Source organism: Alexandromys fortis, unplaced genomic scaffold, assembly GCF_014885135.2.
Source record: "Alexandromys fortis isolate MF-2015 unplaced genomic scaffold, M_Fortis_MF-2015_v1.1 scaffold_6, whole genome shotgun sequence".
In the NCBI taxonomy this organism is placed as follows: Eukaryota; Metazoa; Chordata; class Mammalia; order Rodentia; family Cricetidae; genus Alexandromys; species Alexandromys fortis.
In genome coordinates this window covers 11,721,603-11,747,952 of record NW_026067902.1, presented here as the reverse complement: position 1 = coordinate 11,747,952, position 26,350 = coordinate 11,721,603, and the positions used below count along the sequence as shown (strand labels likewise).

The 26,350-nt window shown below is 46.7% G+C and overlaps 2 protein-coding genes across 14 annotated transcripts; both read right to left on the bottom strand.

Annotated features, from left to right (window-relative positions):
• Window positions 1-418: 418 nt before the first annotated feature.
• LOC126496786 (zinc finger protein 2-like) lies at window positions 419-23,583 on the bottom strand. Of its 5 annotated transcripts, none has more exons than XM_050134393.1 (5): window positions 23,453-23,583; window positions 6,756-6,804; window positions 6,241-6,367; window positions 3,540-3,662; window positions 419-3,042 (listed from the first exon to the last, which is right to left on the bottom strand). In XM_050134393.1, the coding sequence occupies exons 2-5, from the start codon at window positions 6,786-6,788 to the stop codon at window positions 2,048-2,050; spliced, it is 1,278 nt and encodes a 425-aa protein (XP_049990350.1). In that variant the 5' UTR covers window positions 6,789-6,804; window positions 23,453-23,583; the 3' UTR covers window positions 419-2,047. The 5 variants fall into 5 exon arrangements, with proteins under 5 accessions (XP_049990350.1, XP_049990351.1, XP_049990349.1 ...); XM_050134394.1 differs by having other exon boundaries at window positions 6,241-6,327; window positions 23,453-23,497; XM_050134392.1 differs by lacking the exon at window positions 23,453-23,583 and adding an exon at window positions 12,011-12,121.
• Window positions 16,455-26,258, bottom strand: LOC126496788 (zinc finger protein 2-like). 9 transcript variants are annotated; one of them, XM_050134406.1, is made up of 5 exons: window positions 26,070-26,258; window positions 21,860-21,908; window positions 21,347-21,433; window positions 18,245-18,323; window positions 16,455-17,747 (listed from the first exon to the last, which is right to left on the bottom strand). In XM_050134406.1, exons 3-5 carry the CDS (start codon window positions 21,365-21,367, stop codon window positions 16,753-16,755), a joined length of 1,095 nt encoding a protein of 364 aa, XP_049990363.1. In that variant the 5' UTR covers window positions 21,368-21,433; window positions 21,860-21,908; window positions 26,070-26,258; the 3' UTR covers window positions 16,455-16,752. The 9 variants fall into 9 exon arrangements, with proteins under 9 accessions (XP_049990363.1, XP_049990356.1, XP_049990360.1 ...); XM_050134399.1 differs by having other exon boundaries at window positions 18,245-18,367; window positions 21,347-21,473; window positions 26,070-26,257; XM_050134403.1 differs by having other exon boundaries at window positions 18,245-18,367; window positions 26,070-26,257.
• Between the last annotated feature and the right edge of the window lie 92 nt (window positions 26,259-26,350).

Genomic DNA, 26,350 nt, shown 5'->3' with positions numbered 1-26,350 from the left:
GGTAGATGAGGGCAGCTGCATTTGAGAACACGTCATGGGTATGTCTACCAAACACCCACAGATGGATTAAAATGGAACTTTAAAACAGATAAAAACTCAGAGGCACTATGGGTGTAGCTCTATGGCAGAGTGCACGCATAACCTTCCAGAGGCCCAGGCTCGGTCCCCACCAGTCCCTGCCAATGTTCCTTCTTCATGGTGATGTGTGGGTCCCAAGTGGTACAGACTGAATGAACAGGTTGCTACACTCCAGAGGAGACACAGGCCTTTGTCTGGAGGCATCTTGGTTACTGTACCACAGCTTGTGGCGTCTCTTGAGCAATGGAGAAGGAAGAGCTGGGACTGGGGAGCACAGGAATGCTACAGGTGGGACAGTGAAACTCCTGAGAAAGCAGGTTTGAAAACAGAGACCTTGGTATTCATTTAGATAAACATTTATTGAGCATCTGTGTTTGCAAGGCACTGAGTAAGATTCAGAGACCTTTGAAATCACACTTCCAAGTGCTTACAAGCCAGCTGAGAAGATAATTCAGGTATATAAATTATAAGACAAAATTTAAGAACACACTGTAGTAGACACACTGAAGGCAGACCCGTACTAAAGACCTGGTTTCACCTTGTGCTGTCTACGGTGTTACTAATCTGTCTGAACTTCAGTGTGCTCAGCTGTGAAATTCAGAAAGGAAAAGGACCTGTTTCTCAGCACGAGGGCCAGCTGATCAAGTCCTTGCCTGGAATGTGGTGATTTGAATGAGAATCGTGCCCAAAGCTCATAGGTGTATTTGGATGTTTGGTTTCCCCTTGGTGGAGTGTTTAGAAAGGATTAGGGAGTGTGGCTTTGTTTTTATAAATCTTTTTTTTAAAGATTTATTTATTTACTATGTATAATGTGTTCTGCCTGCATATATGCCTGCACACCAGAAGAGGGCACCAGATCTCATTACAGAAGGCTGTGAGTCACCATGTGGTTGATGACCTCTGGAAGAACAGCCAACCACTTAAGCTTAACCACAACAGCTTAACCACTAAGCTATCTCTCCAGCCAGGGTATGTGGCTTTGTTCGAGTAGGTGTGTTACTGGAGATGAGCTTTAAAATTTCCAAAGCCCATGCCAAGTTGAGTGTGTCTGTCTGTGTCTCCCCATCTCTAGGCAGACTACCAGTGGATCAGGTGTAAGCTCTCAGCTACTGCTCCAGCTCCATGCTTACCAATCTGTTGTCACGCTCCCTGCCACAGAAATGTCATTTCTCTGGAAATGGAAGCAAGCCCCTAACTGATTAATTAATAATTTTATAGGTTTCTCTGGTCAGCATGACTCTACACAGTAATAGAACAGTAACTAAGACACCTGGCTTCACCTTGTGTCACCCAGAATATATTCCTTGATCTCTTGAAACCTCACGGTGCTCATCTGTGAGAGACAGCAAGAGGACTCGTTAGAGGATCAGTCAATCTCGCCCTGCTACAATTCTCTGCTGAGTATTTACCCCAGGATGAGCTCTTAATAAGTGTTACCACTACTACTACTGCCAGGAGGGCTAAATGCTAGGGCAAAAGACAACTATGTCTGTATGCCAAAAAGCTTCACAGGGACTAAAACTATAGAACCTTCTGGAGAAAATGGTGTTTTCCCATAATTGTGACAGTCCCCTCCTATAATAGCCTGCATCTAGTTCAGTGCAATGACAACGGGTCTATGTTCTCATAGAGTTATGTCTTTGGGCTCCCCTCCTAACTTTTATTCTTTTGTTTACAGTCTCTCCATCTACCTTCTTCTTTGCTGGGGTCGAGGAGCAGGGCCTCATGTATACTAGGCGCTATTCTAGCACTGAGCAACAGCCAGCTCTGCCCACGATTTTGAATCTGGATTCAGGTTTTAGCTTCTGCACTCCACACTAGGTATGTTGATTACTCAGACCCTGTGGAGTAGAGGTGGACAGGACAGCAGCCACAGTAGACAGGAGGAGCAAATGCTGGGTTTGTAGAGGACATGGAGACCTAGCACGTTTATGGAAGGCCCTTTGTGTAGCTAATGCTTCTCCTTTGGTCAGTCTGTCCCTTGTTTGGCATAACGCCTCTGATGGACAATAACTGAAGACTTGAAGCTGAACTCTTTTCCACACACACTACACTCAAAGGGTTTCTTCTCCCCTGTGTGAACTCTCTGGTGTAGTGTGAGCCGGCACTTCTGGCCGAAGGCCTTCCCACACTCGCTGCATTCATATGGCTTCTCTCCAGTGTGTATCCTTTGGTGCTTTGTGAGAGAAGAGCGTTCAAAGAAAGCTTTGCCACACTCGTCACACTGATGGTGTGGCTCCCCGGCATGCGCCTTCTGGTGTCTGTTAAGGGAGGAAACCCCGTAGAACGCTCTTCCACACTCACTGCATTTATATGGTTTCCTGCCACTGTGGATCAGCTGGTGCCGAGTGAGAATGCTCTTCTGGCTAAAGGCCTTGCCACACTGCTGACATTCGTAGGGACTCTCCCCGGTATGGATTCTCTGGTGGCGAGTAAGGGACGACCTGTCAAAGAAGGCTTTGCCACACTCGCTGCATTTGAAAGGTTTCTCTCCCGTGTGCACCCGCTGATGTACAGTGAGGGACGACCTGTCAAAGAAGGCTTTGCCGCAGGCGCTGCACTCATAGGGGCTCTCCCCTGTGTGTGACATCAGATGTCTGCTGAGACTGGTCCTGTGACTGAAGGCCTTCCCACACTCAGGACAGCCATAGGGCTTCTCTCCAGTGTGAGTCCTCTGGTGACGGAGGAGTGACGAATGGTCAAAGAAGGTCTTCCCGCAGTCACTACATTCCTGGTCTTGGTGCTTAGCAAGGGCTTTCCTGGATGGGGCTGGCCTTCGCTGCAAGCTTCTGTTCGAGGAAAGACGTTTCTTGCAAGTCTCTGCTGTAGGACTTCCCTTTGCTGGTTCCAATCCACCTGCTAGTGTCTGAACTTCCAGTTTAGTGCACAGAGGACTTTGCCTTCTATGACTGTCTCTCAGGGTTCCTGCTGAAGCATCTGGGATCTCAGGCTTAGGCTCCCAGTCTGCAACAAAGAGAAAACTCAGATGCAGTTTCTTCTCTGGACTCAGAGAAAATGACAGAAGAGAGGAGCACTATGACAGATGGAACACTTGGTCACAGGGCATCACTTTCCGGAGAGCTTAGACTCTGGGAGAACCTACGGCTTGGGAGTAGGGGAGGAGCAGGGAAGGAATGGGGAAACAGACTTCTCAGAGAACAGGAGAACGGCTCTGGGAGTGGGGCCAATAGATTCTTTAGAGTAGGCTGAGCAGAGACCTGGGAGGCCAATAAAAATATTGGTGGTATACACAGGCTAGGTGACAGTTCTGAGAAACAAGTTGGTGAATGCAGGGAAGTCCTACTTTAATGTGGAGAAGGGGGAACCAGAGAACGGATGTGCAATAGGAAACAGACACGCAAGCGGACAACTTGAATCTGAGACAAGGATGATCCCTAACATTCGTCCACCCAAGAACAGAAACAAACAAAACTCTGCCCATTCTGTTCAGACTTGGTTACCTAGAGAGACACTGTCTGGCCATTCTTTCTCCTCACATCCATGAAGCCCCTGTGTCCATGGCTCGGGCCTGCTCTTCAACTGAAGAAATGGGAGAATCACGTCAGGTCGAGGAACAGGAAGCCCTGCTCAGGGAGAAAGCATAAGGCAGGAGGCTGCTGGGATGACAATGCTGAACCTTCCAAACTCAACCCTGGCCTCTAAGTGTAGACTCTCAGAAACACAGAATACAGACCAAAGACACCTCTGGGGAAGGTCAGCACTTGGGTTCTTGAAAGGGCAAACGCCAGGCACCAGAGCAGCCCACACAAGCCACCTCAATTCGTAGGCAGCATAGGCAAGCTTTCCATCCTGACACTGGCAGGATAGAGGCCTTTGGCTTACGAAGTAGAAGGAAAAAGGAGCATCCTGACTGAAAGAGCATAAGGAGGGAACTCAGTTTCATTTGTCTGCTCATCCTCAGTATAATGCTTCCATGGGAACAAGTCGGTTGTGCTCACTGGAGGAAAACTTTCACGCCTCCTGCTAGTATTTCTTGCGTGTACTTAATTTTGATGCTGGGAGGACCTTACATTTGATTCTGTCAGAGATTGGATAATGGGGTGGGGGGGACTGGTGAGGTGTCTTACTGGGTGAATCAAGCCTGCTAAGCTGGGTTCACGCCCTAAAACCCACGTGTTAAAGGAGAGAGCCAGCTCCCTCAAGTTGTCCCCTCCCCTCCACACGCACACTATTGCACATGCATCTCCCCCAGGTAAATACAGAAAAAATGGAATGCAATGTTATAAGAACCAAGCTAGATAATGAAACACTACTGTGTTGCAAACTGAAGTTCATTTCATGCAGTAAATTTAGACCATTAATTTTACTTAGCACAGATTTTCTACAATGTTTTAATAGCTATAGTCTAGGACATTATATGGACATATAATTTAGTAAATTCCTACCGACAGACTGTCCTTTATTTATTTATTTTATTTAAAGACAGGGTTTCTTTGTAGCTTTAGAGCCTGCCCTGGAACTCTCTCTGTAGTCCAGGCTGGCCTAGAACTAACAAAGCTCCACCGGTCTCCTCCGTTCCAGTGCTGGGATTAAAGGTATGTGGCACCACCATCCAGCACATATCTATAGCCAGATGAACAAAATTAGATCTCACTCTTGGAAACACCTGAGCTTTAACATCCCTGTGGACAAGGTTCTGCTTTGGGAGATAGGGGAGGTAGGGAATCTTTGTTCTTCCTGGGCCTGAGAAGCATCAGTCTGGTGTGTAATGGTTCTCTTTTGGGAGAGCGACCACGCTCATCCCTTCCTGTGGGTTATTCTCTTCCAAAGCCTCTGATAAAATCTCAGGATCTTCCTTGATGCCAACTGAACAATCTTTTCAGTTTGGATATTAACTAATTAATATCCCTGACTAAGCTAATGCAGAAGGTGCTGATGTGTGCGGGTGTGTCCATGTATTAAACACAATTTTGCACATGCTAGGAAACACTCTACCACTTAGCTCCATCCTCAGCCCAATGTTGGCTTTTCAATACAAACCTGCAACATGAGTGTGACTGTTACTGGCTCTTGCATCTGTGTGCTCCTGCTTCCAGAGTGGCCAAGACTACAAGTACAAACCACTGTGCTTGGCCTCAGCCTCTTATTCTGGAAGCTTTTGGGTGTTCCTTATTACCTGTAAGGACTTTGCTTTACTTCATTAAGAGCTGACATGAACAAAAGCTCTTACTTTCCCTCTTGGGGAAGATAATTTTCAGGACTGTGACTTTTGTTTAACTCTGTGAAGCTGTGTGTCTAAAACACCTGATGGTTTAATAAAGAGCTGAACGGTCAATAGCAAGGCAAGGGGCTGGCAGACAGAGTGTATAAATAGAAGGAGAAATGAGGAAGAGGAGAAGCAAGAGAACAAGGAGAGGAGGACATCAGGAGCTAGCCACCCAGGCAGTCATGCAGTAAGAAGGCAAGTAAGATGCACAGAAGTAAGGAAAAGATAAAATCCCAGAGGCAGAAAGTAGTTGGGATAATTTAAGTTAAGGAAAGCTAGCAAGAAACAAGTCAAGCTAAGGCTGGGCATTCATAACTAAGAATATTCCTCTGTGTGATTTATTTGGGAGCTTGGTGGGGGGGTCCCTCAAAAATCCAAGAGTGCAATTCGCACATCACACGCTTGTCACATAAGTTTGATTACAAAGTGCCCTTTATAAGGTTGTCATTAAGACAAACATTCAAAATCAAGCACATCTCTGATGACCTCTTTCCTTTCCACAGGGGCACTTCTTTGTCCTCCTCCGTCTTCCATGAAGTGATTGACATCTCCTCTCACCAAGATGGCTCCTGTCTACTCGATGGAACTGAGTCATCACCAGTTGGCGTGCCAGGAGACTCAGACACATTACCTCTTCTGCTGCCTGCCTCTGGGGAGCCAGATCCCTACCCACAACACACGTGCTCTGCCCTGTCCTGCAGACTGCCTTGTCAGGTGGAAGCAAGCTGCTAAACAAGGAGATCTGTGGTTTCCCAGTGCCGTTAACAACAGGGCAGTCCAGCAGTCCAGGGCTGGGGTCACCAGCTAAGCACCTAAAGCCACCTCCTTTGGCCCTTTCATCTGTCAGGTGGTTCTGAACTCAGATGGGGGTCAAAAAGGTGGCCATCCCCTGCCCTTGTGACCCACACGTTTGGGGACAAGTTCTGACTCCTTACCCAGTGAGATGATGTTCTCATAGTTTTCCAGCATCACAGTCTTGTAGAGCGCCCTCTGCACAGGAAGCAGATGCCTCCACTCTTCATCTGTGAAAGTCACGGCCACATCCTCAAATGTCACAGAAGGCTGCAAACACAACCACACTCCCTTACAAGCCTTGCCTTCCTGGTCTGTTTCGTCTCTTCCTGGGCAGGCTCTGGGTGCTCTGTAGCACACCATGGACTCCAGCCTAACCCAACACTCCTTGGCGTACAGGGACTGACTCTCAACCCACAACTGGCTGCCAGAGGCACAGTTAGGATGGAACCACTGATGCTGGACTCCTCCAGGCAGCCCTGCTCTGTCAGCTTTTGGGAAGCTCATGGGCTCAAAGTGCTAAAGGTCATCTTACCTTGGAGCCCTTTATTGGCTTAGGGGTGGAGGGGCGTAAAGGAAGACACTCAGGATAAAGAAAGAAGTGCCTACATTTTGGCAATTAATAACAGTATTTCAGAAATAGAAATGTCCACCTCACCTGGCATCTAGTAGGTGGAGACACAGCAGCCATTCCCTCCTATGGTGTCCTGCGAGGGAAGAACAAGATTCTAGTGAGGAAAAAGTGTGGAAGGAGAGAGGTATGAGAAAGACCAGTCCTGTGGTCTTCTGACCCACGTGGCAAGGTCTCTCTATGTATCAGTGAGAGATGTAGCTACCTTCATTCCCAACACCATCATAAGAGCACTCCATGTTCCTTTCAGAGTTAGAGCAAAAGCCATGAATATCGAAAGCACAGCAGTGTCTGTTGTGCCGTTATCTTCAGGGCAGAGCTCTGTTCCCAGGAGTCAGAACACAGTAAGAGTTAATGAGCTTAAACCATAAACAACTTTACAAATGACCAAGGGAAACCTAGGCAGGAGCCAGGAGGCAGACACCAAATCAGAGACCGCAGAAGAGAACTGATCACTGGCTTGCTCAGCTACTTTCTTTTTTTTCATTATTGATATTTATTGAGCTCTACATTTTTCTTTGCTCCCCTCCCTGCTTCTCCCGTCTCCCCTACAACCCTTCCTCAAGGTCCCCATGCTCCCAATTTACTCAGGAGATCTTGTCTTTTTCAACTTTCTACTTCCCATGTAGATTAGATCTATGTAAGTCTCTCTTAGTGTCCACATTGTTGTCTAATTTATTGGGATTGTGGTTTGTAGGCTGGCCTTCTTTGCTTTATGTTTAAAAACCACCTATGAGTGAGTACATGTGATAACTGTCTTTCTGTGTGTCTGGGTTACTTTTCTAGCTCCATCTATTTTTCTGCAAAATTCAAGATGTTGTTATTTTTTTCTGCTGTGTAGTATTCCATTGTGTAAATGTACCGCACTTTCCTTATCCATTCTTCAGTCGAGGAGCATTTAAGTTGTTTCCAGGTTCTGGCAATGACAAACAAAGCTGCTATGAACATAGTTGAGCACATGTCCTTGTGGCACAATTGAGCATCCTTTGGATATACATCCAAAAGTGGTATAGCTGGGTCTTGAGGAAGGTTGTTTCCTAATTTTCTGAGAAATCACCACACTGACATCCAAAGGAGTTGTACCAGCTTGCATTGCCACCAGCAATGCAGAAGTGTTCCCTTTTCCCCACAACCTCTCCAGCATAAGTTGTCATCAGTGTTTTTGATCTTGGCCATTCTTACAGGTTTAAGATGGAATCTCAGAGTTGTTTTGATTTGCATTTCTCTGATGACTAAGGATGTTGAGAATTTCCTTAAGTGTCTTTCAGCCATTTTAGATTCCTCTGTTGAGGGTTCTCTGTTTAGGTCTGTATCCCATTTTTTTTTATTAAATTATGTGTTCTTTTGGTGTCCAATTTGAATTCTTTGTATATTTTGGAGATCAGACCTCTGTCTGATGTGGGGTTAGTGAAGATCTTTTCCCATTCTGTAGGCTGCCGTTTTTCTTGTTGACCGTGTCCTTTGCTTTACAGAAGCTTTTCAGTTTCAGGAGGTCCCACTTATTAATTGTTTCTCTCAGTGTCTGTGCTGCTGGGATTATATTTAGGAAATGGTTCCCTGTGTCAATGCGTTCAAGTGTACTTCTCACTTTTTCTTTTATAAGATTCAATGTGGCTGGCTTTATGTTGAGATCTTTGATCCATTTGGACTTGAGTTTTGTGCATAGTGATAGATATGGGTCTATTTTCATTCTTCTACATTTTAATATCCAGTTATGTCAGCACCACTTGTTAAATATGCTTTCTTTTTTCCATTTGATATTTTTTGCTTCTTTATCAAAAATTAGGTATTCGAAGAAGTGTGGATTAATATCCGGGTCCTCTATTCAATTCCATTGGTCCTCCTGTCTGTTCTTCTGCCAATACCAGGATGTTTTCAGTACTGTAGCTCTGTAGTAGAGTTTGAAGTCAGGGATTGTGATGCCTCCAGAAGTTCTTTTATTGTATAGGATTGTTTTGGCTATCCTGGGTTTTTTGCTTTTCCTCGACTACTTTCTTTTTTTTTAATATTTATTTATTATGTATACAATATTCTGTCTGTGTGTATGCCTGCAGGCCAGAAGAGGGCACCAAACCCCATTCCAGATGGTTGTGAGCCACCATGTGGTTGTGGGAATTGAACTCAGGACCTTTGGTAGAGCAGGCAATGCTCTTAACCTCTGAGCCATCTCTCCAGCCCCCCCCCCCTCGACTACTTTCTTATACAGCCCAGATATACTGTCCCAGGGATGGCAATATCCACAGTGGGCTAGGCTTTCCTGTATGAATGGGCAATTAAGAAAATGCCCCTTACTCCGGGCGATGGCACATGCCTTTAATCCCATCACTTGAGAGTCTGGGGCAAGCACATCTCTATGAGTTTGCAGAGTTCAAGGCCAGCCTGGGTTACCTTGCCAGGACAGCAAAGGCAACAGAGAGGAAACCCTGTTTTGAAGAGAGACAGAGAAAGAAAGAAACAGAGAGAGAGAGAGAGAGAGAGAGAGAGAGAGAGAGAGAGAGAGAGAGAGAAGAGAATACAGCCCCACATAAACATGCTCATGCTCACAGGCTGATGGTGGGAATTCAATTGAGATTCTCTTTTCCCAAATATGTCTAAGTTTGTATCCAGTTGAGAAAACTTTGGCAGAAATGATCTTGTATGAAAAGACGACATCCTTCTTAGTGAACGTGAATTTAAAGCGTCAGGACAACATACAAGTGATGAGTCAAGAAGATATCAGGAGATACTGAGGTAGCCTCTGGGACAGGGAGCAGAGGTACCAGAAGACAGAACAATGGCTGTAGCTCACTTTAGCGGTGAAACACTGGTGCTCACAGTGTTTCTAGATGAAGTGAGTTTCAGTTCCCACACACTGCAGCTTTACTTAAAATCCTTGAGTTTCCAGGAGACTTACTGTCTTCTAACTCCCTCTGCAGAAGTTAGCTAAATGCCTCTCACCTTCTCACAATGCAGAGTCTAAGTTTGTATCTGGTACGGATCCGCACTTAAGGTGGACTGCTGCAAGTTCAGGGTCAGTCAAGACTACTACTGAGTTAAAGGATGGTCCAAGCTACACAGGAAACACCACCTCAATGGTTTCCCCTAAAAAAAGTTTAACAATAACAGCGAAAGCAAGCAATGAAGAGAGACAGTATGTGCGCTTTGGGGGAAGGAGGAGAAAACGTGCATCTGTGGCTCACTGAGCTCTGTATTGCAGTCACTATGTCGCTGCTCCTTGTGACTCAAGCATTTACCTTATCAGCACTGATTTAGTACCAACCACATCAAGCACAAACCCTGCAAGACCCTTTCCCTGACCTCCAGGGGCAACAGCTTTATACATAGAATAAATAAACAAAGTAACATTTACTACAGGATGGCGCCTAAAAGAGAGATGCAGGGCAGGCTGGCAGGGCTTTGGGGAGGCTCCCCTCGCCCAGGGAAGGACGGAGGGGGAAACGCTGCAGTGCTCTTGGCACAACTGGGATCTGAGGTTCTGATGCGAAGGAGGAGCAACATTATAAACATGCAAAAGCCTGAGTAGAAATAAGAGGCAGATCCTATCACATAAAGGATTACTACAGATATTAGATCAGAACGTGAACAACGCTGGAGAAAAAATCAGCCTGGAGAAACCAGCAGAGGTCAAACTACATCAAAAGGAGCGTGTGTGTGTGTGTGTGTGTGTGTGTGTGTGTGTGTGAAGCATAGTTGTGTCCTCATTGGATATGCACATTAGAAAGATCATTGTGACCCAAGGACTTTCAAACACAGACACAGACTGGCCAGTATCCTCTAGGAATTTATTCTAGAAATATGAGAGAAGACTTACAAAAGCTTTGAATTAACCATCATCACCAAAACATCATCTTTATTCAAGGTTATCGCTCTCCCAACTTAAGCGGTACACAAATGATCCCATTTAATCTTAAAAAAATGGAACTAAAATTTGAACTCTATTAAGCATTTGCAGCAGGACACTTGGTTAAATAATTTATTGCCTAGAGGCTAGACACACAATGGAGCACCATTAAACATCACCCTAACTTGTATTGCTGAGCCCTTGCTCTCACGAGACTCTTGCTAAGTGCTTTTAATAAGGATAATTTACTTTTATCCACATATAGAGATAATTTAATTCCACATCAAGAAGAGAGGTACAGTAGCACATCCAGGCTTTGTAAAAGGCTGAGGTAGAATTGGAAAATGTCTGCCTGGAAGGTTTAAATTCTACATTATAATTTACTTTCATTGGAAGTTAGCCACAAAGTTAAGCAGATCTTTAGAATAAAAGAGAAAATCCTGTAACACATCCCAAGATTTTGGGAGGCTTGATATGCATGACGGAAGTTTCATGGAAAACGTAGGTACGGCGACATACACCTGTAATGCCAACACTTGGCGGGCTGAGGCGGGAGGACTACAGGCTTTTGACTAGGGTAAGCCACAAAACAAGACCGCATCGTAAAAGCAACAAAGGTAAACAATCAATCAATCAAACAACAACAACAACAGAAAACCCCAGGGGAAAGATCACTGATAAACTGCAAGCAATTTCAGTGGTGTAACAGACAGCCACTCAGCACAGGCGTCTAGTCAGATGCTGGCTGTCGGTGGTTGGTCTTAAGGTAGGAAGTACGACTTTGCGGTGGTCCGAATGTTACCTCAAGAATTGTTCCCCCAAATTTTCGTTCATGTTGATCTCATTTAAGACCGCACAATACCCTGCTTGGTGGGGTGCTTGTCTGGCCTCTGCATAGTTCCTTTACCCTTATTTCCCATTACTCCTTGACAGAGCACTCTCATCAAAATCATCTCAAATCTGCCTAAAGCCATCTGTCATTTCCCTTGGGGCTTTATTCACCTCAAATCTGACTTCCTCCACGAACACGCTCGCACCATGACATTCCTGCGCAGGATGGGGATGGGGAACGAAAGATGCAACGGGAGAGGTTATCTGGGGGACTGTGATAGTGGAGTGGACACCCCTAGATTCAGGGTCGGTAACCACCTACATTCATGAAGCATCCATTACGGAAAGAAGGAACTGAAGGAAGACAAGGCGCAGACAGGGACCTCCAACTTGAAAGTACAGGACTCTGACACACAGTGGACATACCCACAAGGACACCTGGAGCGGCGTCTGTGCCCTAAGGAACCTAAGCACACTGGGCGGGACGAATCACGAGCGAGCTAGCCACACCAGGTCACGCCCACGAATCCTCCCCCAAGTCCCTAGGATTCCCTTCTCTCCGCAGCTGCGTCCACTCGTTGTCTCGATGACCTAGACCCACAGTCCTCACCTTCCGTAAGCGCGCTGGGTACCGGGTAAGGCCACAACGCCTGGGATCGGGAAGGCAGTGCGCCTAAGTGACGGTCTTCCGTCTATGGGCCCCGAATCAATGCGCCACCTTCGCAGGGACTCCATTTCCCAGAAGTCTCGACGGCCGGCGCTCTCAAGATGACGCTTTGGAAACAAAACAAAACTACCCAAGCTTGCCCTCCAGATCTGTGGTGCTGAAGCTGTGAGACCTGGCTGCCTGTGCGTGTGCCCCTAAACCCGGAGACCAGCTGTCCCTCTAAGGCGTAAACAGCATAAATCCGGTTTCTGGTTTGCCAGCATGCCTGTCTTTTCTGAAAGTCAGGGTTCTAAGTTCTTGGTCACTTTTCAGTGGACTATCCCAGATCGATGCATGAGCTCAGCGACATACCTGTTGCTGTTTTCCTTCAAGAATTCTTAGTTCTCACTCTTTTGGTCAGACTCTGGATTTGGGTGGCACCTTGGGGCATTCCACTCAGTTCTGTAACCTTAGGCTACAGAGGATGCTGTATGAGGATGACCTCCTTTCTACTGCTTCAGAGGACACCAGGCAAACAACAGGCTGTAAACACTTTAAACTTTGTAGCTCAAAAAGGATGCAAAGATTCTAGGGAAAGACTCAACCTTTGAGATGCATAAGTCAATTACTGGATCTTCATTTGGCCCCAGGATATTTGGATTTACCTCCTCTCTGAAATAAGAGACATGTTAGGGCTTTTCTGGAGCTAACAGGGTACTGCAGAATATGATCTGCAGCACTGAACGAAATAGCCAGGTTAAATCTCTGAGAAGCGAAATGAGTCCCAAATCCATACCCCTTGTAATCAAGGGACCAAGAAACCATCTTATGATAGCCTTAAGAAAGCCCCAGCACTGGGGCTTCCCAAGACAGACAGGCTCCTTCAATTACATGGTCGAAAAGCAGGATCAATAACAGTCCTCATTTGACCATTGGATGGTCACAAATGATCCAATCTTACCTATCCAAATGACCACACTCTGAAGCCCAGGACAACCCCAGTCTCTCCAGGGACTGACAGTGACACCTTGATCTCACACCACCAGGTACACTCCTTCCTAAAAACTTGATCTCTTTATCTATCAAGTCAATAGTATAGAAGTATTTCATAAGTAGAACATAGAATTGTCAAAGAAGCAACTTCTTCTCCTGAGAAAATACATATGTTACATGTTCATCCTATTCTCTGAAAGGAAAGAGATTTACTGGACTCCAAGAGAAGTTGCATCCACTATTGACCACAGACTTTGTCTGTCATGCCCCCCACTCGAAACCTCTCCAGTGTTTCCATATCTGCTACAGGGGACACCAAAGGGATGAATCATTTATCAAAGGAAGGAATAAATTGGTCACTAGACTGCCAAGTGTACAGCCCTACTGCCTAATTTTTGTTGACTCCTTTCGCCTCTGTCAGCCTGATGGATACCCTGTAAGTGTCAGTCTGTCCCTAAGGCCGTGGAGAAGGCAAGTGTGAAAGGATTCCTCTGTCCTCCCGAAGGATGGTCACACAGAAACCCTCAACTATGTTCTTCAAGTACTTAATAGAAGCTTGTAAAGTAGCTCTGTGATTCGCCGGTCAGACAAGATTAGGAGAAACACACAATCACCTATTCTCAGGAAAGGGGCTCTGTCAGTCTTTTCCTGAGTTCCCAGGGGCTCCACGTGCTTCAGAAAGATCTCTTTTTGTAACCACCCACAGACAAGGCCTCTTCACTCAGACAGATTTGGAAGGTGTATTTTCCTGAGCTCCCCACCTGTCAAATCTTCAAATGCCTCTTGGTCTTCATGGGTACCGTCACTGAACGAACTGAAGCCTTTTCCCAGTCCATGCCGAAAATGCCTGAGAAGCAGCCAAGACACACTCAGAAGCAATCAACCGCCATTTGACTCTCCCAGGATCTCTGGGTGTTTCAAATCATCACCAAGACATTAGGTGGCCAATACATGTGTGACAGCCATTGCTCTCAGGAAAGGCAGAAGCCTTGGAGGATAACTGAAGCCGTTAATGACGAAAGCCCGCATTACTCTATTGCCATGGCAAAACACTGTACCCAGGGCAGGCTAGAAACAGTTTGCCGGAGGCTTACCTTTCAAAGGCAGAGTCCAGAACTATCATATGTGACTCATTTGGGCAAGCAGGAATAGTGTAAAGCATGACCAGGTGAGGTAAAATCCATGGTCTAGGGCTGGCTCTGCGTGTGTGAACAACCTCTACCACGAATACAAAATCAAAGGCAACGTAAAGTTTAATAAACTTTAGGTCTTTTCTGGAGTGATGTACGAACTTCCTAAACTTTGTCTCCTTCACTCCCTGGATTCGTTCCCAGACTTTTTCCTGGATCAGCAGAATGGGCTTTCCAAAGACTCTCCAATCCTGGATTGAAGCTGAGAGATTTGGCCATTACTTAGTAATATAAGATATATAGAGTTAGCCACGCCCTCTCCATGCTCCTGCCTGGGGTCTTAGCGCGAGGACCCCTGAGAAGCTGTCCGTTGCTGAACCTGACTCAATTTCCCTCTTGTTCCGTGTGGACAATTTCTCGACCCCCGTGTGCGCTGAACGATGATCCTCGAGTCTCAACACCTCTCTTTGCGCCTAGGACGAATGTCTGACGAGGCGCGGTCACAGCCTGTCGCGGCAGGCAGTGGGGAAGGCGGGCCCAGACTCAGGCAGCGTCGTTGCTCCTGCTCCAGCATGGCGGCGGCTGTACGAATTGCTGGCTGTTTCCCTGCACTGTGTTGCTTATTGGCAAGTGAGCGCTGGAACCCAGACTGTAAGCGCGTGCAAGCAGGATGCTTTCTCTCTGGTGTGCGAAGTTCCTGGTCGAGGAAGGCGAGAAGTCGCTGGGCCCCCATCCTCGTCTCCCATTTGGGTCGGACAGGATGCCTGTCCTTGCGCTCTCTGGGTTGCAGGGCTTGAGATTATAGGAAGCAACCTCCACTTTGCTTTCAACCGGGAAAACCGCTCTGGCCCACTCGGTGAGGAGGAACAGAAGTAGCAAGCATCACCTATGGTGCAGGGGGTGATGTCAGTTCTGGCTTTGAGGCCGGGTGCCGCACGCAGAGCTCAAACGCAAGGACCGTCTCTTGTGAGAACATTACGTTAGCGGTCAGTGTAGCATCTGGGCCGATCCATTCGCTAGAATGTACTTTGGCTGTCACTGTTTTTCTCCAGCCCTTCATAGTCGTGTGTGGTTAATTTTATTAACACAGTCTTGGAGCTTCACAGTGTGATCAAATACCCTGAAACAACCAGGACCTTAAGTTTGGTGATGGGGGAGTATATTAAGGAAGATTTTAGATATCCAGAGATATTTTATTCAATAGAGAGCTATTTTACATCTGAAATAATGGGCTGAAAGGGGCCATGTGAAAAGACAAAGCTAAGTGAGGTGCAAAACATGGCTTCTAGTGTTATGCAAATACCAAGGTGCCCACTTGTGTTCCTAGCCTTCAGGGGTGGATTCTGACTCTAGAAGGGATCAGAATGGCACCTAGAGGAAAGAAATATCTTTCAGCTTTCCCCTCCTTCTGGTGATGTGTGGGTCCCAAGTGGTACAGACTGAATGAACAGGTTGCTACACTCCAGAGGAGACACAGGCTTTTGTCTGGAGGCCTCTTTGTTACTGTACCACAGCTTGTGGTGTCTCTTGAGCAATGGAGAAGGAAGAGCTGGGACTAGGGAGCACAGGAATGCTTCAGGTAGGAGTGTGAAACTCCTGAGAAAGCAGGTTTGAAAACAGAGACCTTGGTATTCATTTAGATAAACATTTATTGAACATCTGTGTTTGCAAGGCACTGAGTAAGATTCAGAGACCTTTGAAATCTGTGAATGAGGTGTAAACTCTCAGCTATTGCTCCAGCTCCATGCTTACCAATGTGTTGCCATGCTCTCTGCCACAGACTCACTCTCTGGAACTGGAAGTAAGCCCCAAATTAATTAATTCTTTTATAGGTTGTTCTGGTCAGCATGACTCTACACAGTAATAGAACAGTAACTAAGACACCTGGCTTCATCTTGTGTCACCCAGAATATATTCCTTGATCTCTTGAAACCTCATGGTGCTCATCTGTGAGAGACAGCAAGAGGACTCGTTAGAGGATCAGTCAATCTCGCCCTGCTACAATTCTCTGCTGAGTATTTACCCCAGGATGAGCTCTTAATAAGTGTTACCACTACTACTACTGCCAGGAGGGCTAAATGCTAGGGCAAAAGACAACTATGTCTGTATGCCAAAAAGCTTCACAGGGACTAAAACTATAGAACCTTCTGGAGAAAATGGTGCTTTCCCATAATTGTGACAGTCCCCTCCTATAATAGCCTGCATCTAGTTCAGTGCAGTGACAACGGGTCTATGTTCTCATAGAGTTATGTCTTTGGGCTCCCCTCCTAACTTTTATTCTTTTGTTTACAGTCTCTCCATCTACCTTCTTCTTTGCTGGGGTCGAGGAGCAGGGCCTCATGTATACTAGGCGCTATTCTAGCACTGAGCAACAGCCAGCTCTGCCCACGATTTTGAATCTGGATTCAGGTTTTAGCTTCTGCACTCCACACTAGGTATGTTGATTACTCAGACCCTGTGGAGTAGAGGTGGACAGGACAGCAGCCACAGTAGACAGGAGGAGCAAATGCTGGGTTTGTAGAGGACATGGAGACCTAGCACGTTTATGGAAGGCCCTTTGTGTAGCTAATGCTTCTCCTTTGGTCAGTCTGTCCCTTGTTTGGCATAACGCCTCTGATGGACAATAACTGAAGACTTGAAGCTGAACTCTTTTCCACACACACTACACTCAAAGGGTTTCTTCTCCCCTGTGTGAACTCTCTGGTGTAGTGTGAGCCGGCACTTCTGGCCGAAGGCCTTCCCACACTCGCTGCACTCATATGGCTTCTCTCTAGTGTGTGTCCTCTGGTGCTTTGTGAGAGAAGAACGTTCGAAGAAAGCTTTGCCACACTCGTCGCACTGATGGTGTGGCTCCCCGGCATGCGCTTTCTGGTGTCTGTTACGGGATGAGATACAATAGAATGCTCTTCCGCACTCACTACATTTATAGGGTTTCCTTCCGGTGTGGATCAGCTCATGACTAGAGAGAATGCTCTTCTGGCTAAAGGCCTTGCCACACTGCTGACATTCGTAGGGACTCTCCCCGGTATGGATTCTCTGGTGGCGAGTAAGGGACGACCTGTCAAAGAAGGCTTTGCCACACTCGCTGCATTTGAAAGGTTTCTCTCCCGTGTGCACCCGCTGATGTACTGTGAGGGATGACCTGTCAAAGAAGGCTTTGCCGCAGGCGCTGCACTCATAGGGGCTCTCCCCTGTGTGTGACATCAGATGTCTGCTGAGACTGGTCCTGTGACTGAAGGCCTTCCCACACTCAGGACAGCCATAGGGCTTCTCTCCAGTGTGAGTCCTCTGGTGACGGAGGAGTGACGAATGGTCAAAGAAGGTCTTCCCGCAGTCACTACATTCCTGGTCTTGGTGCTTAGCAAGGGCTTTCCTGGATGGGGCTGGCCTTCGCTGCAAGCTTCTGTTCGAGGAAAGACGTTTCTTGCAAGTCTCTGCTGTAGGACTTCCCTTTGCTGGTTCCAATCCACCTGCTAGTGTCTGAACTTCCAGTTTAGTGCACAGAGGACTTTGCCTTCTATGACTGTCTCTCAGGGTTCCTGCTGAAGCATCTGGGATCTCAGGCTTAGGCTCCCAGTCTGCAACAAAGAGAAAACTCAGATGCAGTTTCTTCTCTGGACTCAGAGAAAATGACAGAAGAGAGGAGCACTATGACAGATGGAACACTTGGTCACAGGGCATCACTTTCCGGAGAGCTTAGACTCTGGGAGAACCTACGGCTTGGGAGTAGGGGAGGAGCAGGGAAGGAATGGGGAAACAGACTTCTCAGAGAACAGGAGAACGGCTCTGGGAGTGGGGCCAATAGATTCTTTAGAGTAGGCTGAGCAGAGACCTGGGAGGCCAATAAAAATATTGGTGGTATACACAGGCTAGGTGACAGTTCTGAGAAACAAGTTGGTGAATGCAGGGAAGTCCTACTTTAATGTGGAGAAGGGGGAACCAGAGAACGGATGTGCAATAGGAAACAGACACGCAAGCGGACAACTTGAATCTGAGACAAGGATGATCCCTAACATTCGTCCACCCAAGAACAGAAACAAACAAAACTCTGCCCATTCTGTTCAGACTTGGTTACCTAGAGAGACACTGTCTGGCCATTCTTTCTCCTCACATCCATGAAGCCCCTGTGTCCATGGCTCGGGCCTGCTCTTCAACTGAAGAAATGGGAGAATCACGTCAGGTCGAGGAACAGGAAGCCCTGCTCAGGGAGAAAGCATAAGGCAGGAGGCTGCTGGGATGACAATGCTGAACCACTCCAAACTCAACCCTGGCCTCTAAGTGTAGACTCTCAGAAACACAGAATACAGACCAAAGACACCTCTGGGGAAGGTCAGCACTTGGGTTCTTGAAAGGGCAAATGCCAGGCACCAGAGCAGCCCACAATTGCGCAGAGGGCTGTTTTCTGGAACGGTGATCTGTAAGTTTTCCCCCTTTAAATAAATACCACCCTATTAATCAGTAAAAAAAAAAAAAAAAGCCACCTCAATTCGTAGGCAGCATAGGGAAGCTTTCAATCCGGACAACTGGCAGGTAGAGGCCCTTGGCACCGGAGGTGAGAGGGAAAAAGGAGCATCCTGACTGAAAAAGCATAAGGAAGGAACTCATTGTCATTTTTCTGATCATCCTTAGTATGTTTCCATGGAAACAAGCCAGTTGTGCTCACTGTAGGAAAACTGGAGTCACCTTTCACACTTTTGCTAGTATTTCCTGCCTTAATGTTGATGCTAGGAGGACCTTACATTGATTCTGTCAGAGACTGGATAATGGGGACTGGGGAGATGTCTTACTGGGTGAATCAAGCCTCCAAGCTGGGTTCACACCCTAGAACTGACATGTTAAAGGAGAGAGCCAGCTCCCTCAAGTTGTCCCCTCCCTTCACATGCATGCTATTGCACATGCATCTCCCCCAGGTAAATACAGAAAAACGGAATGCAATGTTATAAGGACTAAGCTGGATAATGAAACACGACTGAGTTATAAACTGAAGTTCTTTTTTTTTTTCTGAAGTTCATTTCATGCAGTAAATATAAAACATTTATTTAGCACAGATTTTCTACAATGTGCTATATGATAGCACATTATATGGATAAATAATATAGTAAATCCTAGCTACAGAAATTTTCTTTTGTTGTTTATCATTTTTTAATAAATATTTTTTTATTTTTTTAAAATATTTATTTGTTATGTATACAATATTCTGTCTGTGTGTATGTCTGCAAGCCAGAAGAGGGCACCAGACCTCATTCCAGATGGTTATGAGCCACCACGTGGTTTCCGGGATTTGAACTCAGGATCTTTGGAAGAGCAGGCACTGCTCTTAACCACCGAGCCATCTCTCCAGCCCTGTTTTTCATTTTTTAAGACAGGGTTTCTTTGTAGCTTTGGAGCCTGTCCTGGAACTCTCTCTGTAGTCCAGGCTACCCTAGAATTTACAGGGATTGGCCTGCCTCTACCTCCTGAGTACTGGGATTAAAGGCGTGTACCACCACCATCCAGCACATTTTACTATTTTTAATGTTTTGCTATTAACACACAATACTATGGGAACTATCTCCTGGTATGCTGTATAAACTGGCAATCCTATTACATTCTTTGGATCCATTTCTAGAGCCACTCATATCTATAGCCAAATGGACAAAATTAGACCCCACTCTTGGAAACACCTGAGCTTTAACATCCCCGTGGACAAGGTTCTGCTTTGGGAGATAGGGGAGGTAGGGAATCTTTGTTCTTCCTGGGCCTGAGAAGCATCAGTCTGGTGTGTAATGGTTCTCTTTTGGCAGAGTGACCACGCCCATTCCTTCCTGTGGCTTCTTCTCTTCCAAAGCCTCTGATAAAATCTCAGGATCTTCCTTGATGCCAACTGAACAATCTTTTCAGTTTGGATATTAACTAATTAATATCCCTGATTAAGCTAATACAGAAGGTGCTGATGTGTGCGGGTGTGTCCATGTATTAAACACAATTTTGCACATGCTAGGAAACACTCTACCACTTAGCTCCATCCTCAGCCCAATGTTGGCTTTTCAATACAAACCTGCAACATGAGTGTGACTGTTACTGGCTCTTGCATCTGTGTGCTCCTGCTTCCAGAGTGGCCAAGACTACAAGTACAAACCACTGTGCTTGGCCTCAGCCTCTTATTCTGGAAGCTTTTGGGTGTTCCTTATTACCTGTAAGGACTTTGCTTTACTTCATTAAGAGCTGACATGAACAAAAGCTCTTACTTTCCCTCTTGGGGAAGATAATTTTCAGGACTGTGACTTTTGTTTAACTCTGTGAAGCTGTGTGTCTAAAACACCTGATGGTTTAATAAAGAGCTGAACGGTCAATAGCAAGGCAAGGGGCTGGCAGACAGAGTGTATAAATAGAAGGAGAAATGAGGAAGAGGAGAAGCAAGAGAACAAGGAGAGGAGGACATCAGGAGCTAGCCACCCAGGCAGTCATGCAGTAAGAAGGCAAGTAAGATGCACAGAAGTAAGGAAAAGATAAAATCCCAGAGGCAGAAAGTAGTTGGGATAATTTAAGTTAAGGAAAGCTAGCAAGAAACAAGTCAAGCTAAGGCTGGGCATTCATAACTAAGAATATTCCTCTGTGTGATTTATTTGGGAGCTTGGTGGGGGGGTCCCTCAAAAATCCAAGAGTGCAATTCGCACATCACACGCTTGTCACATAAGTTTGATTACAAAGTGCCCTTTATAAGGTTGTCATTAAGACAAACATTCAAAATCAAGCACATCTCTGATGACCTCTTTCCTTTCCACAGGGGCACTTCTTTGTCCTCCTCCGTCTTCCATGAAGTGATTGACATCTCCTCTCACCAAGATGGCTCCTGTCTACTCGATGGAACTGAGTCATCACCAGTTGGCGTGCCAGGAGACTCAGACACATTACCTCTTCTGCTGCCTGCCTCTGGGGAGCCAGATCCCTACCCACAACACACGTGCTCTGCCCTGTCCTGCAGACTGCCTTGTCAGGTGGAAGCAAGCTGCTAAACAAGGAGATCTGTGGTTTCCCAGTGCCGTTAACAACATGGTAGTCCAGCTGTCCAGGGCTAGGGTCACTAGCTAAGCATCTAAAGCCACCTCCTTTGGCACTTTTGTCTGTCAGGTGGTTCTGAACTCAGGTGGGGGTCAAAGAGGTGGAAATCCCCTGCCCTTGTGTTCTGACTCCTTACCCAGTGAGATGATGTTCTCATAGTTTTCCAGCATCACAGTCTTGTAGAGCGCCCTCTGCACAGGAAGCAGATGCCTCCACTCTTCATCTGTGAAAGTCACGGCCACATCCTCAAATGTCACAGAAGGCTGCAAACACAACCACACCCTTACAAGCCTTGCCTTCCTGGTCTGTTTCGCCTCTCCCGGGGCAGGTTCTGGGTGCTCTGTAGCACACCATGGACTCCAGCCTAACCCAACACTCCTCGGCAATCAGGGACTGACTCTCAGCCCACAACTGGCTGCCAGAGGCACAGTTAGGACGGAACCACTGATGCTGGACTCCTCCAGGCAGCCCTGCTCTGTCAGCTTTTGGGAAGCTCATGGGCTCAAAGTGCTAAAGATCATCTTACCTTGGAGCCCTTTATTGGCTTAGGGGTGGAGGGTCGTAAAGGAAAACACTCAGGATAAAGAAAGAAGTGCCTACATTTTGGCAATTAATAACAGTATTTCAGAAATAGAAATGTCCACCTCACCTGGCATCTAGTAGGTGGAGACACAGCAGCCATTCCCTCCTATGGTGTCCTGCGAGGGAAGAACAGGATCCTAGTGAGGAAAAGGTATGGAAGGAGAAAGGTATTGAAGGATCAGTCCTGGGGTCTACTGACCCATATGGCAAGGCCTCTCCATGTATCAGTGAGAAATGTAGCCACCTTCATTCCCAACACCACCAAAAGGGCAAAAACCAAAAGGAAGGCCAAGAGCACTCTATGATCCTTCCAGTTTTAGAGCAAAAGCCATGAATATCGAAAGCACAGCAGTGTCTGTTGTACCCTTATCTTCAGGGCAGAGCTCTGTTCCCAGGAGTCAAAACACAACAAAATTAATGACCTTAAAGCATAAACAACTTTACAAATGACCAAGGGAAACCTAGGCAGGAACCAGGAGGCAGAAACCAAATCAGAGACCGCAGAAGAACACTGCTTACTGGCTTGTCCAGCTACTTTCTGATACCGCCCAGATCTACTTTCCCCAGGATGGCAACATCCACAGTGGGCTAGGTCCTCCAGTACTAATGGGTAATGAAGAAAATGCCCCATACTCCGGGGGATGGTGGCACAAACCTTTAATCCCATCACTTGGGAGTCGGCGGCGGCAAGCAGATCTCTATGAGTTTGCAGAGTTCGAGGCCAGCCCGGGCTACATAGTGAGTTCCAGGACAGCCAAGGCTACAGAGAGGAAACCCCGTCTTGAAGAGAGAGAGAGGAGAGACAGAGACAGAGAGAAAGAATACACTCACACACAAATGCTCACAGACAGGTCTGATGATGGCAACTCAATTAAGATTCTCTTTTCCTAAGTATGTCTAAGTTTGTATCCAGTTGAGAAAACTTTGGCAGAAATGATCTTGTATGAAAAGACGACATCCTTCTTAGTGAACGTGAATTTTAAGTGTCAGGACAACATACAAGTGATGAGTCAAGAAGATATCAGGAGATACTGAGGTAGCCTCCGGGACAGGGAGCAGAGGTACCAGGAGACAGAACAATGGCTGTAGCTCACTTTAGCGGTGAAACACTGGTGCTCACAGTGTTTCTAGATGAAGTGAGTTCCAGTTCCCACACACTGCAGCTTTATTTAAAATCCTTGAGTTTCCAGGAGACTTACTGTCTTCTAACTTCCTCTGCATAAGTTAGCTAAATGCATCTCACCTTCTCACAATGCAGAGTCTAAGTTTGTATGTGGTAGGCATTGCAATCTCAGCACTCAAGAAGCCTAGGTAGGACTGCTGCTGGTGAGAGTGGAGTGGACACCCCTAGATTCAGGGTCGGTACCACCTACATTCCTGTAGCACCCATTACGAAAAGAAGGAACTGGAGGAAGACAGGGCGCAGACAGGGACCTCCAACTTGAAAGTACAGGACTCTGACACACAGTGGACACACCCACAAGGACACCTGGAGCGGCGTTTGTGCCCTAAGGAACCTAAGCACACTGGGCGGGACGAATCACGAGCAAGGTAGCCACACCAGGTCACGCTCACGAATCCTCCTCCGAGTCCCTAAGGTTCCCTTTTCTCCGCAGCTGCGTCCTCTAGGCATCTGAAAACCCTAGACCCACATCCTCACCTTCAGCAAGCGCGCTGGGTACCGGGTAAGGCCACACCGCCTGGGATTGGGAAGGCAGTGCGCCTGCGCGACGGTCTTCTGCCTATGGCCCCTGAATCAATGCGCCACCTTCGCAGGGACTCCATTTCCCAGAAGTCTCGACAGCCGGCGCCCTCAAGGTGACGCATTGGAAACAAAACGAAACTACCCAAGCTTGCACTCCAGATCCGTGGTGCTGAAGCTGTGGGACCTGGCTGCCTGTGCGTGTGCCCCTAAGCCCGGAGATCACCTGTCCCTCTAAGGCGGACTTGAGCAGTGCAGCTGGGAGGAGGGCCCTAAGACAGCATAAATCCGGTTTCTGGTTTGCCAGCATGCCTGTCTTTTCTGAAAGTCAGGGTTCCCAGTTCTTGGTCACCTTTCAGTGGACTATCCCAGATCGATGCATGAGCTCAGCGACATACCTGTTGCTGTTTTCCTTCAAGAATTCTTGGTTCTCACTCTTTTGGTCAGACCCCGGATTGGGTGGCACCTTGGGGCATTCCACTCAGTTCTGTAACCATAATGCTGTATGAGGATGACCTCCTTTCTACTGCTTCAGAGGACACCAGGCAAACAACAGGCTGTAAACACTTTAAACTTTGTAGCTCAAAAAGGATGCAAAGATTCTAGGGAAAGACTCAACCTTTGAGACGCATAAGTCAATTACTGGATCTTCATTTGGCCCCAGGATATTTGGATTTACCTCCTCTCTGAAATAAGAGACTTGTTAGGGCTTTTCTGGAGCTAACAGGGTACTGCAGAATATGATCTGCAGCACTGAACGAAATAGCCAGGTTAAATCTCTGAGAAGCGAAATGAGTCCCAAATCCATACCCCTTGTAATCAAGGGACCAAGAAACCATCTTATGATAGCCTTAAGAAAGCCCCAGCACTGGGGCTTCCCAAGACAGACAGGCTCCTTCAATTACATGGTCAAAAATCAGGATCAATAACAGTCCTAGGTTGGCTATTGGATGGTCACAAATAGTCCATATCTTACCTATCCAAATGACCACACTCTGAAGCCCAAGATGACCTCAGTCTCTCCAGGGACTGACAGTGACACCTTGATCTCACACCACCAGGTACACTCCTTCCTAAAAACTTGATCTCTTTAGCTTTCAAGTCAATAGTATAAAAGTATTTCATAAGTAGAACATAGAATTGTCAAAGAAGCAACTTCTTCTCCTGAGCAAATACGTACATTCCTGGTGTTACATGTTCATCCTGCTCTCTGGAAGGAAAGATATTTACTTGACTCCAAGAGAAGTTCCATCCACTATTGTCCGAAGATTTTGTCTGTCATGCCCCCTCCCATTCGAAACCTCTCCAGTGTTTCCATATCTGCTACAGGGGACACCAAAGGGATGAATCATTTGTCAAAGGAGGGAATAAATTGGTCACTAGACTGCCAAGTTTACAGCCCTGCTGCCTAATTTTTGTTGACTCCTTTCGCCTCTGTCAGCCTGATGGATACCCTGTAAGTGTCAGTCAGCCCCTAAGGCAGTGGAGAAGGCAAGTGTGAAAGGATTCCTCTGTCCTCCTGAAGGATGGCCGCACACAGAAATGACCCATCCAGCAGGTCCAGTTATTCAGGGTCTGAAGAGGTTCTACCTGTATGAATTATGGGCGAGAGGAAAGAAGGAGCCCAAGCAAAATTCACTTGTCAAGGTCTCCTTTATTAGGGTAATGGTTGTGGCTTATATAGCTCTTGAATGAGGAATTTGGCTTGGGGTGGGGGGTAGGGGTAAGAAGGAACTTTGCCGGGGTAGCACAGGTCACTGGTCAGCACACCTAGTGTTCTCTGTGCAAGCAGAAACATTCCTTTTGTGATTCCATCAACAAAGAGGTGGAATGTGTGGCGGGTTCCGTTAGCAAATAATTTTCAAGATAGTTTGGAATATGGGGTGGGTTCCGTTAACAAATAGTTCTCAAGAAAGTTGGGGTGTCGGGCTCTCTGCAAACATCCTTAGGACAATGGTCTCTGCTATCATCTTTACAGCAATGGTCCCTGACACAGAAACCCCCAACTATGTTCTTCAAGTACTTAATAGAAGCTTGTAAAGTAGCTCCGTGATTCGCCAGTCAGACAAGGTTAGGAGAAATACACAATCACCTATTCTCAGGAAAGGGGCTCTGTCAGTCTTTTCCTGAGTTCCCAGGGGCTCCATGTGCCTCAGAAAGATCTCTTTTTGTAACCACCCACAGACACGGCCTCTTCACTCGGACAGATTTGGAAGGTGTAGTTCCTTGAGCTTCCCACCTGTCAAATTTTCAAATGCCTCTTGGTCTTCATGGGTACCGTCACTGAACGAACTGAAGCCTTTTCCCAGTCCATGCCGAAAATGCCTGAGAAGCAGCCAAGACACACTCAGAAGCAATCAGCCGCCATTTGGACTCTCCCAGGATCTCTGGGTGTTTTTCAAATCATCACCAAGACATTAGGTGGCCAATACGTGCGTGACAGCCATTGCTCTCAGGAAAGGCAGAAGCCTTGGAGGATAACTGAAGACGTTAATGACGAAAGCCAGCATTACTCTATTGCCTTAGCAAAACACTGTGCCCAGGGCAGGCTAGAAACAGTTTGCTGGAGGCTTACCTTTCAAAGGCAGAGTCCAGAACCATCACATGTGGCTCATTTGGGCAAGCAGGAATAGTGTAAAGCCGTGACCAGGAGAGGTAAAAACCATGGTCTAGGGCTGGCTCTGCGTGTGTGAACAACCTCTACCACGAATACAAAATGAGTCTGAAATCAAAGGCAACGTAAAGTTTAATTAACTTTAGGTCTTTTCTGGAGTGATGTACGAACTTCCTAAACTTTCTTTCCTTCACTCCCTGGATTCGTCCTGCTGTTTCCAGACTGTTTACGGACTCAGCCGA